At 39.2% G+C, this 17,714-nt stretch overlaps 1 protein-coding gene across 3 annotated transcripts in view; it reads right to left on the bottom strand.

Moving 5' to 3' along the window:
- Nucleotides 1-14,504, bottom strand: part of VTA1 (vesicle trafficking 1) — a 75,903-nt gene extending 61,399 nt beyond the window's left edge. For 2 of the 3 annotated variants that reach the window (XM_067542338.1, XM_067542339.1), the window contains exon 1: nt 14,265-14,504. In XM_067542338.1, coding sequence (XP_067398439.1) covers nt 14,265-14,373 — 109 coding nt within the window. In that variant the 5' untranslated portion in view covers nt 14,374-14,504. Of the gene's footprint in view, nt 1-13,860; nt 13,980-14,264 lie in introns of those variants that run through there. The other variant, XM_067542341.1, reaches the window with a different exon arrangement.
- Between the last annotated feature and the right edge of the window lie 3,210 nt (nt 14,505-17,714).

The following is a 17,714-nucleotide window of genomic DNA, read 5'->3' as shown; positions in this document are numbered from 1 at the left end:
GACGTGGATATGTCTGAAGAACAATGTGGATCAACTGGTTAGTAGCTTAAATAATTCACTTTGCAATGCATCTTTCTTCAAGACTCTATGCCTTTTAGTATAAGTGTGATTTAACAAGTAAATTCCCAAGCTGTTCGCTATTTTGGATTTTGCTAGAAAAAAAAGTTTAGTTTAGCTAATCCTTATGGCTTGTTTAATTAGTTAACTAGGTTTAGAATCTATCACCCAAGTATACGGTACAGAAAGCTGCAGTAAAAGAAATCTAGAGTTGCCAATTTGTCACTAGGTGTCATTTTCTTATGTTATATTACATAACACATGCCCCTTACTTTGGAACATCATGGCCACAGACCATAATGGTGATGCCATAAGTCTATTCCCTATTTTACTTCAGCATAACTCAGCTTTCCCAAGGAAACCCCAGCCTATACTTGCTTTCTCCAAAAAAAAGAAGTGCCAGTGAGTTCTATGGGGCTTACTCCAAAATTTAAGTGCACTCTAAGTGCAGTCAGTCTTAAGCTTTTTTGGTAATTTGGAATCGGATCTGCATCCTTGCTGAAAAAAAAGTAAATGATTAACTGAATAATAGAGTGAGAAGAACTGAGAAGAACAACTCTTCAAAATCATTTTTGAATTTTGTTTCAGGATTCCACTTAAGCATAAAGGACTTTGACTGTGACTGTTTATCTGCAACAACTTCAGAGTCATCCATTGGTACTTTTAGCAACAGTGCTGCAACTAAAGGTATTTCAGAAAACAAAGTATCAGTAGCAAGCAAAAGATTTCAATCATCCAGTAAAACCACCACCATGGATGGTTTGTAGCAGGACCAGCAAATACCAACAAGACACCATAGATGAAAAGATTGCTCAGTTCATTTATGCCACAAATTCTCCTTTTTGCATTGTTAACAATAAACACTTCATTGACATGGTTGAGTCCTTACAACCAGGCTACACTCCACCTGATAGAGCAGACATTGGTGGAAGGTTGCTAGATACAGTGTATGAGAAGGAACTTGAATAGTGTCCAAGAAATATTGAGGTGAAATTTGCCAGTTTAAGCCTTGATGAATGGAGCAATGTACACAGTGATCCAGTAATATGTGCCTGTGTGACAACAGAAGATGGGGTTGCATATCTATCAGAAACAATAGATACATTGGGAAATGCCCACACAACAGAATATTTAAAAGAAGTGTAGTGAAAGCTGTAATAAACCGTCGTCAAAAATTCAACTGTCACATGTGCAGTTTTGTCACAGAATGCTGCAAACGTGGCAAAAATGAGAAGATACTTAGAAGAAGAAACGGAAGGATGCTCCTTAACATATGGATGCAGTGCCCATTTAATGCATCTTTTAGCCAAAGACTTAAGTATGTCTTCTCTAGAAAGAGAAGAAAATGTTGAAGTCACAAAATACTTCCGTAACAACCATTTTGCTTCAGCTTCACTGAAGAGAGCAGGAGGATCCAAACTAATTCTTCCTCAAGATGTCAGATGAAATTCTGTGGTTGATTGTTTTGAACAATTTATTAAGAACTGGCCTATTCTCATAAAACTTTGTGAAGAAAACCATGATAAAATAGATGGAAGTATCTCATCCAAAGTATCTAACATTGGATTAAAGAGGAATGTAGAGGATATGTTCAGTATACTGAAGCCTATATCCATAGCCTTAAACAAACTTCAGAGAAATTGTTGCTGCATTGCTGATGCTGTCGAAATGTGGAAGGCACTTCAAGAGACACTGAAGAAAGAAATACCTCACCAGAAAGTTAAACTGCAGGCAGTAAAGAAGCAAATGGATCAAGCACTAATTAATTATTTGTTATTATAAATAAGCAATATATCATTCACTATTTTCTAACATATTAAAATGTACAATTAATATGTATCTGAAAATATTAAGTTATATACTTGCTTAAATAAATGTATATAGTTACAGTATACTCCCTTAGGTAGCAAAAAGATGTACCAAATCTAAAGCAAAGGCTTTATTTAGTTGTAAGTGAACATGTTTCAACGGTTATATCAACTGATGAGAATGCAACTTTGTTTAGAAAATAACTCAAGTACAAATGAAAAAGTTGATTAACATTGATTATTTAAATCAAGGGATTTCCACTTGGTAATTTAAATTATTATTATTTAAATTGCCTTGATTTAAAAAAATCAATCCATCCTGCTCTCCAGACCCATTAAATCCTTTGCCAATGTGGACAACTAACTGTTCTGTAGGAACTGAAATAACATATGCCTCTGAGCAGTCAGAAAATAGCTACCTTGAGCTGGGATCAGATTGTATTCTATGACCGAAAGGAAAAAGGCTTCACACTACATGACTCCCCTCAATCAATCAATCTCCACATCTTCCCCCTTCCTTCCATTGCTAAACACTAAAAGATAAAGTCTTTGTAAACTGCTTACTCCCAATACATGCAAAAAATCTAACTGTAGGGCTAACAGAAAGGATTTGGAGTGTATGTGGACATGTATGTTAGCTCCAGCTATTGCAAATTTATCATTATAAAAGGAATGGGCACCTGTAAAAAGAAACCTAATGTTAATGAACTATTCCCCTATGGAATTAGTATAGCTTTAGTATACATCATATTTTTTCAGGATGGTTAAGTCTAACTCACTTGAATTAACTGTCAGAACACATCACCTATTTTGCAGTATTTTATTTATATAAAAATCCAGAGAGGGCCATGTGCTCCCCCCCTCCATTACATGATGTGAGAGCTATAGATGGGCAAAAGTTAAACAGAAAGAGTTTGACTGAAAAAGTGTATGACTCAAAAAATTTGAGTGGAACAAGTCCTTCCCAAAGGTAACAAAATTTGAAATTCCTGATATTTCTAGGTAAAAATACAGATAGAAAATTGTTTTTCTTTCAGGGGAAAAAATAGCCTGACTATCTTTATATACAATTAAAAAGTAAAAAGGATCCCATCCAAGAAAAAAAAAAAAAATCTACTTTCAGTTCGCATGTAATAGTATTCCTAATAATGGAACTGAGAGGGACAGTGCTATAAACTATGTTTTAAAACTTACCACAATGTTGTATATGTGCTGGGTGGTCTCATTTTTCAAAACACTATGTGGGAGATACATATTGTACTATTAATACTACAAACTTGATACTGTTTCAAAATAACTGTATGCAAAGTAATTTACATGTGCACCTTATTGAAAATTATAAACTACTTCAGAACATACTGTTCTCTACAGAATAACAGCTTGTTAAATAAAATGAATTAATTGGAAAAGCCAGTTATATTTGCAATTACAAACACATGTTACAACTCTGAAGTTCAGATGGTAGTACAAATAGGCTGTACAAATCTCCATTAAAATATCCTAGAAAAATGAATGATCAGTTTCTCTCCTCCAAGCTCTGGTCTCTCAGTGCTGTTATTTAAAGATCAACTTCTGGTCCTCCTACATAAAGTACATAAAACAACTAACTAGAAGTCTGATCTAGCTAGTCTAAATACTGTGCAGCACCATAGCTATCAATGTACGTAGACGGATTAAAATTTTATTTTATTATTCTCTAAAAAATAGGAGTTTTTAAATACATAAATGAATTTGAAATTGCTGACTTTCCTTAGCGGATACTCATGGTCATGATGATGAATAACCTGTTCATTTACTCTCAAGGGAAACAAAAATAGGACTTCAGCTCTCAGCCAAAGGAAAAGGATCTTTGGGCTGCCCACAAAAGCACTATGAAGATGCTGGCTATGGTCAAAGCAAACACAGGAAAAGTTTAAAAGACTATGGGGAAGAAGACAACAGGCAATAACTTGATCTGGAGATTTGCAAACATTACCTAAAAAGTATCAGGCTTTAATCTTTTAAATGGTCTGTATTAATACCCGTGTCTTTAATGATCAGATTACTGCATTTCCACAAAACAATTAAAATAATTAACTATCTCCAAGTACACTGTCAGAGTCAACGCACTTCCTAAAAACTTATTTCAACTTTAACAATTAGATATTCTGCACATACCGAATACTTTAAACAGAGCTAACAATAGCAAATCAATGGTTTTCCAAGTTAAAAGTTTTACACAACATAACAGATTCTGAACTTAAGCCTCATAAGTTACTTGAACGAAAGAACAAACGAACGGATTACATTGGTCAGGAGAAAGCATTTTTTTAAAAAAAAGTCTTCTTTCGCTCATCACTATCTATTTGCTTAGTACATAACATGAGATACATACACACTATAAAGAAAAAGCCATAAAAACGTAAGGGTTGAAGATAGGTATTACTTTTACTCGATTTCTCTTATTGACATTACTAAGGGAAATGAAAATCAGTCTGGTTTTAAAATATTAGCTGAAAGGGGATTCCACTGTCCTGGTTGTGTGTGAGACAATTAAAAACATGAGTTTTATCTATGGCCTTCATTACGGTTCTATCTGAGTGCTTCATAAACATTAACGTATTTATCCTCACAACTCTCTTCTGAGGTAGGGAAATACTATTATCCCCATTTTATGATACTGAACTGAGGCACAGAAAGTCGAAGTGACTTGTCCAAGGTTACAGAAAAAGTCTGTGGCAGACCAGGGACGTGAACCCAAGTCTTTGGCTATTGCCCCAACACAGATACTTCCTTCCTCTCTTTAATGGCCTGTGTGAAAATGCATCACAAATGGCACCTTTGTCTTTGTTAGAAACTTAGAAGATTAGCAGGTTGAAGAATGAAATCCAGCTCTAGGGATGAGTGTTTCTTGCAGGTAAAGACTGGGCTACATTTTCAGAGCCATTTGGGGAAGTTTGTAGTGCAACTGTCTATGCTGTACCCATTCAATTGATGAGAACATCAGTCTTCAAGACTGTCTATCTCAAACCTATTATGCACACTTAATTCATATAAAAGACAAAAACAATGGTTTCTGTACACAATGGAGTGGTTACAGTTCTAATTTTTTGTATTGTTAAGGCAACTACCCATATTCCCTATTAAATCCAATCTTGTAGAGATAATAATATTGCTTTTTTTAACTTCAGATCACTACTCTGGTCCAATATATTACTGTGAAGAAAACTCACTAAACTTAATGTTAGAAATTAGTATGAGTTTAGTAAAGAGGCAAGTGAGATCTTTTTCAAATACTTGAGAAATTACTTGAAAATTAGAAGTAGACAAGTTCAATTAACTGCAGTCATGAGTTACCACATCTAAGATGACACAGCTTGTTCAAAGAAAGAAGTAAAAAAATGGGAACTATCCACACACAAAAGAAAAATAACTCTTGAGTAACTACAATCTGTGAAAGCTACAGAAGAGAGTCTGTTGTGCTGGCCCTGAAGCATTATACATGATATCTGAGCCATGTTCATTGATTATCTAGATTTTGTCATGTCCCAGGCCAGTACGGGTTGGGATGACTTCAGAGCACATAGCCTCTAATGGGAAGGAGTATTTTATGTCATTCTATAATAATCCTAATATCTGAGCTACTGTAGAAGTAGCATTGTTAGCTCCAACTTATCCAGCTCTCCTTAGCCAAGAAAAAACACCACAATGCAGAGACTGAGGGTGGATGAGGAAAGGAACTCCTTTATTTGAAGTAGAGGAGGGGATAAGGGAGGGGAACAGGCAGAGGGGGGAAGTAACACATGCTTTCTAAATTAAACTTTCATTTTGGTCATTAATATGCAATTTTATATAATCAATGTTAACTTAGAAAAGAAAAAAAAATTACATGAGTTCCACAACAGTTCTTCAGCTTTATAGCATCACTATTTTAGAAGAGTATATTGAAGAATCATAACAGCAATCTATATGCCTGTGAAATGTGCATCAAAGACTGATCATATAGAATTATATTGGGTTGTCAGTGTCCTGGGGAGGGACAGAAAGGGAAAGTGGGAAATCATTACATTTTTAATGGTCTTTTTTTTTTGTGATTTGAGTATTTAGTGATGATATTTGCATGTTTTGCAATGGAAATATGTTTGGCGAAGATACGTTAACATATTATGATTAAATGGACACATTCATTTTTCTGAAAATGACAACTGCTTTTTTGTGATTTTAAGCTTTTATCTTACTTCTGCCTTTTTTGTCCAAATCAAATAGGGATATATGAGATAGGGCCAAGGAATTTATTGGAAAACCAAAGACTTGGATCAATTCTTCTGGGATTATCCCTCATTTTACCTATAGCGCTGCTGTTCTTTTATCATCTTATTAGGACACTAAGGGCTTTTCTACAAAGGGAATTTAATGCAGAGTAATCTAGGGTGTAAATTTAAAGTGTAAAGGCACTTCTAGTGCACAGTAAAAGCATCCACACAGAGAGTTAATGAGAAATTACTCTGCACTAAGTTTGCTATGTACACAAGCTGTTAGCGGCAAGAGGGCAGAGATGCTGATATTAACCTGGGCTGCTTTGCAGGGAATTTTGCCCAAAATGACAAGTTCCAGGGAGATGCCAATGGGAATTATAGTTATCTGGATGACAGAAAGGGTTGGAGCTACAGCTAGGCAAATCACCGATTTTTCATTTTGCTGGCAATTAACAAAAAACAAAAACAAAAACAAACAAAATCAGTACCATCCAAAAAGAATTTGTAAAATTCCAGAAAAATTTGGCAAATTGAAGTCCATTTAAGGTTAAATTAAACATTTCATTTGACTGAAAAACATTTTGTCCTGGCCATTTTTAAAGGGCTAGCTTCACAAAACAGCCAGAGAAGGAGAATGAGTTGGTGTAAGGAACGTACTGAGAGAGGTTAAAATGAAGGCTCTATGATCCTCGGGACTGTACGGAGTTCCTAGGCAGAAGCTTGTTCTCTGATCAATGGGTAAATCATAGGTTTAATAGTTTACTTAAGACAAAGAATACATAGCTCAGTAAACAAGTTTTAATTTCTGAATCATATCTGTTCTATGTTTCCATTTCTCTCCATCCTCTAGTATTTTAAATTATTTTTAAAGAATACCTTCAGCTTGATTTCATTGTTCTAACTCCAACAAATACATTTGGCAATTATTAACTTTTATTAACCTTTTTCATAAGAGTTTGCTTCTAAATACAAAGCTACCTGTTCTTCCGCTGCAACAATAAGGGTAAAGGCATCAGAGTACAGTTTCACCCTTACAATCCTCTTAAAGGAATAAGTGCCCACAAACTAAGACAGAGGAAGGAAAATACTTGAGATATAGGATGAAGGAAACCCATCTTTAAGAAACTGAAGTTAAGGACCATTTAAAGTTTACCCAATATGTTCAAAAAATGGGTTACAGTGTGAGCCCTCCCCAGGAGCTGTGCAAACCTATCAGATGTAGACTCCTTGTTCTACTGTGTAAGTAAGATAGAGGTAGAGAGAAATGTTTATGATAATGGCATGTTTAGTGTGGCATAAGTGGACTCCATCTTGTTAGTTTCTTGAAGTGAGCTCTTTCCTGAAACTTGTACTATTGAACCTAAAAATACCTTGATAAATTCTCTTTGTAAGAGTGAGGAATGTATGTGCAGGGCATAAAAAGACACCAACCTAAAACTGCTCTAACAACAGAAAGGGGAGTGAAGACACCAACTGCCATCCTAACCCTGAGGACTGAAGAATACCTATCAAGGACCCTAAAGTGCAAATTAACGACCCTAAAGTACAGAAGGATCCACCCTGGGAACAAAGGAAGTATAGAAATAAGAAAATAGTCATGCTTGCAATTAGCTGGTGATTAACAACTATGCTGAACACAGAGGCAGCATGACACAGCAAGGCCCACAGACTTACATGAGAGTCAGCAAGTATAAAAGATGGGTAAAAACATGGAAAATTTGGGTCTCGTTCTGCAATTGCATCTTGGAGCATCGGATTCAAGTCTGACGGGGGCCTGGCTCCCTCCTCGTGCCCAGCCTAGCTGGCCACTAAACTGGCTCGAGTAACGCATAAAAGGACTGGTAATTATATCACACCAGCTTGCAGAACTTTATGAATGTGTGTACGAATGTGACTGCTTTTTAATATTCTTACATCTACAATAAACGTGGCATATTGCCTTGTCCCCCTGAATAAGATCCTGCTAGTCTTTTATAAGTATAACAAGAGTACACCACAAACTAAATGTCTTATTTCTAAATATTCCAGGAAGTCAAAAGATTAAAATCTATCCCCTACTGTGTAACCACAAATCATAAGATGTGCATCATCAAAACACTTATAAAAACCCCATAAAACCTATTTTCAAATTACTGTTAGTGATACGGAAAATAAATTGTTCAATCATGGACAACATGTGAATCAGTCTGAACCCTGAAATCTTAGTAGCAAATATTCTATAAAGAAACTTTGTTGCAGACATGTATCTGTTTCCTATCAGTACCTAGAAACCCCATAGAACTGATCTTTTCATAGATATATGAGCACAATATTTTATGCTTTTAAATTATAATAGGTCCTAGTTATGAAGTACATAATTGACTTAAGGAATTTTTTCAACAGAAAGGAGCCAGTATCTCTGTATTATTTGTATTTACCTAATACCATTTAGTTATATACTGCTTCAAATAAGATTACATAGGTACTCAAAACTTTCCTAATAAGTAAAAATGTATTAAGTTACTGCAGAACATTGTTTATGCAACTATAATCGAGTGCAATGGGAAAAATATTTCTCACTGTCTATAATTAGTCCTGTGCCTTAATAATATTCCAGTTTACCACTAATGTTAACACTTTACTGAATAATTTAATTGGTGCTAGTTTTGAAAAACACAAAATAGGTTTTCCATTAAACAACATATTATGTCAAATACAGGGGAAGGGGACAAGGTCTAAACTATAGCTGCTGTATAAAACAAAGACAGAAATGGATCAGTAATGCTAAGCAGAATGAACTACACAGAACAACAATACACTGCACAGATCCCAGCTTCAGAAAGAGAAGAAGGCAAGCTAGTGCTTCCTTGTTCTTTGCCTCTTATTACAAGAAAAAAAATGAGACTGATCTACTGAAATTTTAAACTGCATATAACCAAGTTGTATTATTCAGAACAGTTAATTGTTTTAGATATCTGACCACGTTGTTATACAGTAATTTTAACTTCTGCAAACTTAGAGTATTCGTGCTGTAAACACTTATTTGCTATTTGGCCATCTACAAAATACAGAGTTTTAAATTCAGTTTGTAACTGAAAAGGTCATGTCCGCCAACATTTTATTACTCCCCAAACTCCCCAAAGTGGAAGAACCCTATTTAGCTGCTGAAAAATGTTGGTCAGGGTCTTTTGCTCTATTCCACTCAGCTTTTCAATCAAAAAATGGCCAGCTAGAGTACTGGGAGAAGAAAGCAGCTTGAAATCTTGTATTCCTTTTTTTCCCTTGCATTCCAGGAAAATCACTAATGCATGTGCTGAGTAAGGACTTTTTCAACTGTCATCATCTGTGATGCTTTTTTTCAGTCCAAAAGATGAATTTGAAAATGGTGGGAGGGGAGAGGAAGATCTGATTCTTTTCACGCCTGTTTTACACCAGTTTAAGCCCACTGATTTCAACAAAGATACTTCAAATTTATATCACTGTGTTATCAGAATCAGGTCCTATATCTCTTCTTCTTAGAAGTTGCTGGAACACATCGACTACATCACTTATACTATTTTATACTTAATTTATTGGGTATAGAAATACCATATATGTACATTCCATAGAGTGTTGAAAGGATTCAGGGGCAATAGTGCTGCTGTCAGTACACTTGCATACTACTCAATACTCATACCTTTAAATTAGAAAAACAGTAAGTAACAAGAACATGATTTACTAATAAATATACTCTGAGAATTTAAAGTCTCATTTGAAAAGAGTCAACAGTGAAAGGTTGAAAAAATCACTATTGAAGAAGTTTCCTCCATCTAACCTTTATAACAGAAGTGAACACTTACAGAAACAAGTAATTATTTCTCAAACACTGTGATTTTGCAAGTTTAGTTTTGAGTCAGACTGCTTTTGATATACTTGGGGACAGCTTTTTCTTTAGATGTTGAACAGGCCAGTGATTTACTATCAGAGTCTGCCTCCTTGTGTTTAGAAAATGACCTCCCTTAAAAAAGTCATGCAACTCTATTAAACAATCTAACCTCCCTAACCATATTACTTAATGTAGAAATAATTCCACCTTGTTCACTATTAATCACCTGTGCCCTTTTCTCCAGTGGAGCTGTATAACTTTTCTTCTAGTCATTACTAGCTACTAAATATGTTAAATCAACTGATCATTACTGAGGTGTGGAAACAGCCAGGCATTGAACATGCACCATTCAAAAGAACTTGCCATATGATTAACCAAACTATTTAATGCAGACAAAAAAGGGAAATGCCTGAAAAAAGTATTTTACAATATACAATTTAAAATAAAAGTAGTTTAAGACTAAGGTGTAATCTTTAAAACTATTGTAATCTAACAATAAAACACATCAAAATGTATATCTTTCTCTTAAAAAATTTGTTTGTTATTTTTGTGAGACAAACAATATGTTGCAACTTGTGCTATTTCACTAATACACTTTGCTTCTTGATTTTTAGCTGGCACTTTGATTTCTCTACAGGATGCAACCCATTAAGAGCAAGTCTCTAATACTGCATAAATAACCCTATGGGACACCATGAACTAAATACATCACTCTTGTTTTCTATCAATTATACCTGCATGATACATTATTTTTTAGTCCGTAAAACAGTAATCATATGTTCTCAAGTTCTGTATAAGGCTCTTGATTATATACTGGTTTGAATATAATTAGTTAAAGATGCAGCTACATATCAGTCATATTCAAGGGTCTCCTCTCCATTCATTACCAGGTATAACCCAGGATTGCCAGAAATACTGTCAGATTGTTTATTTTGGAAATAATCCAAGAATACCAATGAAAAATGTGGTTGTGATGTGGTGTGTTGCACAATAACTACAGAAGTAAAAGAAAAGCCTGGGAAATAACAAAGGATAAAACAATGAAAGTTAAGGCCCGGCTCCTGAAGAGACTTATGCACATACTTGACTTTACAGATTGTGACTAGTTCTGTTGTAGGCGGTGGGACTACTCACAGTGTGTAAAGTTAAGCACATCTGAAGACTGTGAAGGATTGGGGTCTAAGAGAATACATTCAGCATTTAGAGGTAGAAAACCTTACCACCAAATCAACTACCAAGCTCTGTTCACAACACAGCTCTAAACACCCACTATCTGTTGAAATGGGAGGGAAAAACAAAAGGAAGTTGCATATAGCAGCAGGGGCGTAGCTACAGGTGGGCCTTGGTGGGCCACGGCCCACCCACTTTGAAAGCAGGCCCACCCAATCTGTTGCTTCTGCTGCTGACACTTGGCTTAAACTACTCTGGAGTGTCAGGCAGCTTTCAGCCGGTCACTACCCGAACTTCCTGCTTCTGGCTACATGATCGGAAGCAGGAAGTTCGGGAAGCGACCGATGGAGAATCACTAAGTTGCCCGAAGCTCCAGTTGCCAAGGTAACTGTAGCATCTGGCAGCTTAATTTCTCTGCCCGGTAGCTTCCCAAATGTCCTGGTTCCAGTCACATGACTGGAAGCAAGAAATGGCCAAGGCCCTCCCGAGTCAATCACAGGCTCTGCCAGAAAATCACTTCTGGCTCCACCCTTGTATAGCAGTAATATCATGGAGTGGTCACTGCTGACAATCTTACTGCTAAACAATGTGCAGAAATGCTCTTAGGCCCTGGTACCACCAACACTCATGAACATACTTAACTTTATTACCTCGAGTAGTCACAAGAAGTCAATGGACTACTCATTGTAGTAAAGTTAAACACACACATTTGCAGGATTGAAGCCTATGCCCTCGATCCTTCAACTCCTTGTGCCTGTATGGAATCCCACCAACAGGGAGTTCAAAGGGACTCTCCAGCACACCAATGCACCAGACGTGGCAGGACTGGGGCCTTACAATATAGTAGGAACAGTTTGTTGCTAGGGATAGATAGTATGTCTATTTGTAAGAAACACTACTCAAAGTTTTTAAATGATTTTATTGATGACTGATTCTTTTGCTTTGTGACATTTAAAAGGATTCAGAATCTAAACAGTGTTTGGTTCTGAAAACAAAGTGTCATCACTTTTTACTTTAAGTTGTAATGTAATGATAAACATTATGTCACTGGAACATATTTTTTCAGCTATATTCAATATTACCCACTTAAGTGGCCAGATGGGAAAGCCAAGGCCACCTACACTAATTTAAAACTCAAGCAGGGATATACCATAAATGATAAAAAGCTAACTGGCAGTTTATGTCACCTCCCTTAAGTATTTATTCACTGAAGTTCAAGTATCACAAGAATACACTCAAATATCACAATATATTAAGGTGTGATAAAAAGCTTGTTTTTTCCTACACGCTACTGAGGACTTACATTAGATTTCAGAACAAATATATAAATCAAGAAAACAAGAGAAATTAGTAGCGGTTAAGTCATCCAACATTTCTGCATTTAGTTTAATGAGAACAAAAACTGCACTTGCTTGCTTACATGAAACTACTATTTGTATGATGGAGTTAGACATTGTGTTCTCTCTACTACCAGAGAAAATACTTTAGGAGCTAGCTACTGCTTCATGTCACACATAAGATACCTTTGTGTTGAGTTTAAGTAGAACCATCCAGCAATTACTAATTTTCTTCTTATTTTACAGGTGCCTTATTCAACCTGATGATTTTCTAACATTAGCATATTATTCATGTGTACAATATTAAGACTAGGACCAATCCTGTGTCTCTGAGTTGCCTATGTTTTTCAAAACAACGCAAGCCTGCATTTTGAGTTCAACTCTGTATACAAAGAAGTTTTTTTAGTAAATCACTGGTTAAAAAGCCCCTTTTTCCATTTACTCCTTTCTGAACATATACTATTGCAAACTAAACTCCATAACGTGACCTCCTAATAAAATTATCTCAAAGGGAAAGAATTAAGTTATTAAGAAGTAAGAGACAAAAACGGCAAGGCATGCTCTACACCTAAAACTAGGGCTAGTTTACACTTAAAACTTACAGTGGCACAGCTGTATTGGTAGAGCTGTGCCACTGTAAGAATGCTTGTGTAGCTGCATTTTGTTAACGGGAGAGAGCTCTCCCACCCACATAATAAAACCAGCTAAACAAGCAGCAAAATTTATGACACACACAGTTTTGCCAGCATAAATGCTAGTCTAGTTGCCCTACCTATGTTACTCAAGGATTCACATCCCTGAGAGTTGTAGTTAAACCAACTTAAACCCCAATATAGACACCCTAAATCTATAAAAAAATTCCTCTGGCAACCTAGCTGCTGCCTATTGAAGGGGTGGATTAACTACAGAAATGGAAAAACCCCTCTGCTGCTTAACAAGTTTCTACACTATAGCAGCAGATCTGCAGTGCTGTAGCTGTGCTGCTGTAGCATCTGAAGTGTATACAAGCTCTAAGAAAATATAATCCCCTTCCAGCTACAAATGAGTTAGAAAGAGATTTCAAACAACAAAGAGGTATTTAAAATCTTCATTCATTAAAATATACACAACTAACTTCTGTCTCAAAAGATGGGGAAAGTGAATTGCTGAAGCTCACACAAATCAGCAGCAGATCTGGGAACAGAACCAAGGTCTCCCAAATCCTTGTTTGTTTCCCCATTTTATGAATTGATTTTTGCAGTGTACATTTCAAAGAAGCATTTGAAAACCCTAATCACCGATTTTTTTTAATCCCTCATTAAAATGATCCCAGCTTGCAAAGTGGCCCATTTATTATACTTAGGTGACAGTGGGATCACATTGACTGTGCTGCATTTTGCTAGGTGCTGAGGCTTGGGCATAAATCTTACCTGAGAGTTTGTGGGGGGCGGGGTGGGACGCCCCAGAATAGGTGTTGTATGAATAAAGGCAACACTGAGTTTGGAACAAAGAGTAATTGATCTCACCGGATTAAAAGTGAGCGAGGGTACAAAACTACTTATGACAGCGATAATCAACAGCTATTGCTTTATTAGTCTTAACGCCATCCCCCTCTCCGTAAAAAACAAACAAAACACCGGTCTGTCCCTGCGAGGGGGGCGGGCGGCCCGGACTGTCGCTGTGGCCGGACCTGCAGCAGAGCAGAGCAGATCCGCCGAGATGGGGGCGGGGCTGACGGGGACCGGTCGGTGTCAGGCGGGGGGGGGGAGTTGGGGCGCGCTCAATGGGGGCGGGGCCCTCGCGCTGCTGCTGCCGCCGCCGCCGCCTCACTCACAGTAATAGGCCACCACCGGCTCCCGCTTGTCCAGCTCCTGCCCGGTTCGCAGATGGTGCTGGAGGCTCTTGAACTGCGCAGGCAGCGGGGGAAGGGCCGAGTCCGCCATGACGCCCCCACACCGGACACGGCAGCGGCAGCAACACCAACAACCACCACCCCGCCCGGCGGCTGCCCAACGACTCTCTCTCGCGCGCGGCCCGCTTCCGCTTCCGGAACCGTGACAGACTCCGCGGCCGGCGGCGCGTGCGGGAAACTGGGGGGGCGGGGGCGAAATAGGAGAGCGGCGCCTCCTCGCGCCTGCAGTAGGGACAGCTGGTGAGCGACAGGGGCCAAGGGAGGAGAACGGTGCGCACGCGCGCGCCAGTGGAGTGGCCCAGCGAAGAGCGCGCGGGCTCAGGCGCGAGGGAGAGCCGTGTTCGAATCCCCGCGCCTGATCACAGACCTCACTGTATCTGGGAGCCGTAGCCTGGGGCGCGGCTAATAGCCTAGGGCTGCTCGTGGCCAGTAGGGCTGGTTACTAGTGCGTTAGCTGAGCAGGCTTTCTATCCCAAGGAGAGGCAAAAAATGTGGCCTCCTCCACTGTGTTGATCCCCTGTCAGATGTTGGATCAGGGCTGCTCAGGATGCAGCTGTAATAATTCAAACCAGGGGCCATCAATGCAAACTTCCAGAGGATGCCCTATGGGCAGCCTGCCCCTCCCTTGTGGCTGATGGTGCTCTAAATTGTGCTAAGGGAGTAAAAGATGGTTTCCCCTTGCTGGTGCGGAGTTGAAGGTGACTTGTTACTAGGTACCTTTGCTGTTTCATGTTTTTGCCTTCCTCTAACAAACAAATAGCTTGGTAGGGTTGCCAGGTGTCCAGTTTTTGACTGGAACGTCTGGTCGAAAAGGGAACCTGGCAGTATCCGGTCAGCGGGATGCTAACAGTCAGGTTGCATGAAGTAACCAGCCTCCGCCACAAAAACCCCAACTTCTCTTTGTAACACACTGCACCTCATGTACATCCTTATGGTGTAATTGTGTATCGTTCATGTTCACCCTTATAGTGTAACTGTGTATTGTCTAATGCAAAGTATGTCATGTAAGGTATTTTTATAGTGTTCATGACATGCTGAACATTATTGTTATGGTAGCATGTTTCCTGCAATGTCATGTGCATGAAGCTCTGCTATGTAATATTCCCAAATGTGTGTCTCACGTGGCTTGAAAAGATCCAGGCAAACACTAAAAGCAGAAGTAATTCACGCCTCGCTGAGGCATGCATAAAACAACTCAACTTTCCAGGAACAAGGGACTGGCCTGACTATCTGATAAGATGATGCTCATTTAACTCAAATGGAGGAAAAACCATGCAGGACATTGTCGATCACCTGACCCCCAGGGGGTAACGGGGGAACCTGTTAAAAGAAGAGGCATTTTGGTCTCCAGACTGAGCTCTCTCTTGCATTTCATCTACAATTGAAAGACTGCTGACGGGGAGGGCCTGGCTGAGGAGGAGTCATCAGCCAGCTGGTGGTGAGCATTATCTAACTTTGGGAAGCTACTGGAAGTATTAAACTTGGTTTAGAATGTGATTTGCTTTTATTTCTTCCTGATCAAATCTGATTTATATTTCTCTGGCTTATAATCACATAAAATCTTTCTGTACTTAATAAACTGATTTGTTTGTTTTATCTAAAGCAGTGCATGTGGTTTGAGTGTGTGTAGAGATCTCATCTAAAGTCACAGAGCTGGTACATATCAATTTCTTTGATAAATTGACTAGCCAATGAGCTTGCAGATTCCAGGGGGCAATTGAACTCTGTAAAGCGGCAGTTCCTAGGGTTGCATCTGAGACTGGGGATATTGGCTGGGGGACATGCCATTGCATAATCCCATTAATGGCTAGCCAGAATCACTTATTCACTCAATCAGAGACGGCTTGCTTGTGGGTGGCTGTGCATGGGCTGACCCAGCAATGGGGGGTTTACGCAGCGGGGCAAGTGCAAGACAAAGCCCCAGGAGTGGGGGGGGATTGAGGTAACAGTGATATACCAGTCCAGATTGCAGAGGTGAATGTCACAGTGGGATTGGGGTGACACAGCAATATACCAGTCTGGATTACAGAGGGGAATGTTACACTCCTCTCCTCACAGTTCCTAATAACTTGCCAGGGTGAGATTTTAAAAGTCAATTTACCCCTGAGATTGTGGAGCAGGAAGGAGAGGATGATGAAGCAGGCGGTGCTAGGGGAAGATAGCCCCTGTTGTCTCCAGGACATAGTGACTGCAGCTGGAGGTGGTCACTGAGCGCCCAGCCTGTGCGGCAGGTTGGACAGAGGAGCCCACAGATCTCTGTCTTTCTCCCATCCAGCTGTTGCTTTAGCAATGGCAACAGCTGAAGCCGCAGCTGCCTGACCCGTGGGAGGCACTGAGCCTCTCAGCTGCTGCAGCAGGAGCTATCCCGTGGTGCCGGATGGGCATTACTGCCCAGCAAACAGGTCACAGCAGCTGACGCTACACAGGCTGGGTGCAGAGCATGCCTTGCTCAGCCCACTTCTCGAGTGGAGCTGCTGCTAGTGCCTGCCTGCCGCCCTGGGGGGATCATACAGCAAGTTCTGCCGCCCCTCAGGGGATCCCCTACCCTACCCTCAGCAGCGGGCACTGGCCTGGATTGCTGCGCCACGAGTTCAGAAATGATGTGGTGGGACCTCCCTGCTTGCAGCCAAATTTCTCAACCCTTGGATTAATCCCTTCATTTCTCCCTGTCTGGGTCTGTCTGACTCCTTCTGTCCCCTCCCTCCCTGGGTCTGTCTCATTCCTCCTTCTGTCCCCCAGTTCCAAGGCTCAACAACTTTCTTCCTGCAGAAGGGAGTGAATATGAAATGTTTGCCCAGCTTGTCTAGTAAGCAAATAGGAATCCTTAGCACTTAACTGCCCACTAGGGATTCCTTGCTCACACAAACACATGCCACAGAGCTTATGCCAATACACACACACCACAGAGATATAGCCGCTCCCCAGACTCCACAGATACAACAGACATGCACACACTCAAGCATTGTACACAAATTACATACTCTCCACAGATACACTGCACACACAAGCCTTCCACTTAAACTCATACAAATGCACATGTCACACATACTCCAATCACGCACACTCCATCTCCAAATGGGCAGAGTTTTGTAATCCATCCATAGGCTTGGCAGAATTCACTTTTTTATTTTTTTGTAATTTCAGTGGCTAATATCAATGTTTATTCTTAAACATTTATTTTTATCCATTTAAATTTTCACAGTTGTGGGAAATTGGGGGCAGTCAGACGAGAATGAAGGTAGGCAATCATTATTTAATGACAGTATATGCAGAGATTCAAAAAGTTAAAGTTTTATAATTATTAAAATACAAATTGTCAACATTGCATGTAAAATATACAAAGTTACAATATGAAACAAATATACAATATCC

This window comes from Emydura macquarii, unplaced genomic scaffold, assembly GCF_026122565.2.
Source record: "Emydura macquarii macquarii isolate MOO-44397 ecotype Brisbane River unplaced genomic scaffold, CSIRO-AGI_Emac_v2 contig_705, whole genome shotgun sequence".
In the NCBI taxonomy this organism is placed as follows: domain Eukaryota; kingdom Metazoa; phylum Chordata; order Testudines; family Chelidae; genus Emydura; species Emydura macquarii.
The sequence above is the reverse complement of the archived record's forward strand: the minus strand, read 5'-3'. Positions and strand labels throughout refer to the sequence as shown.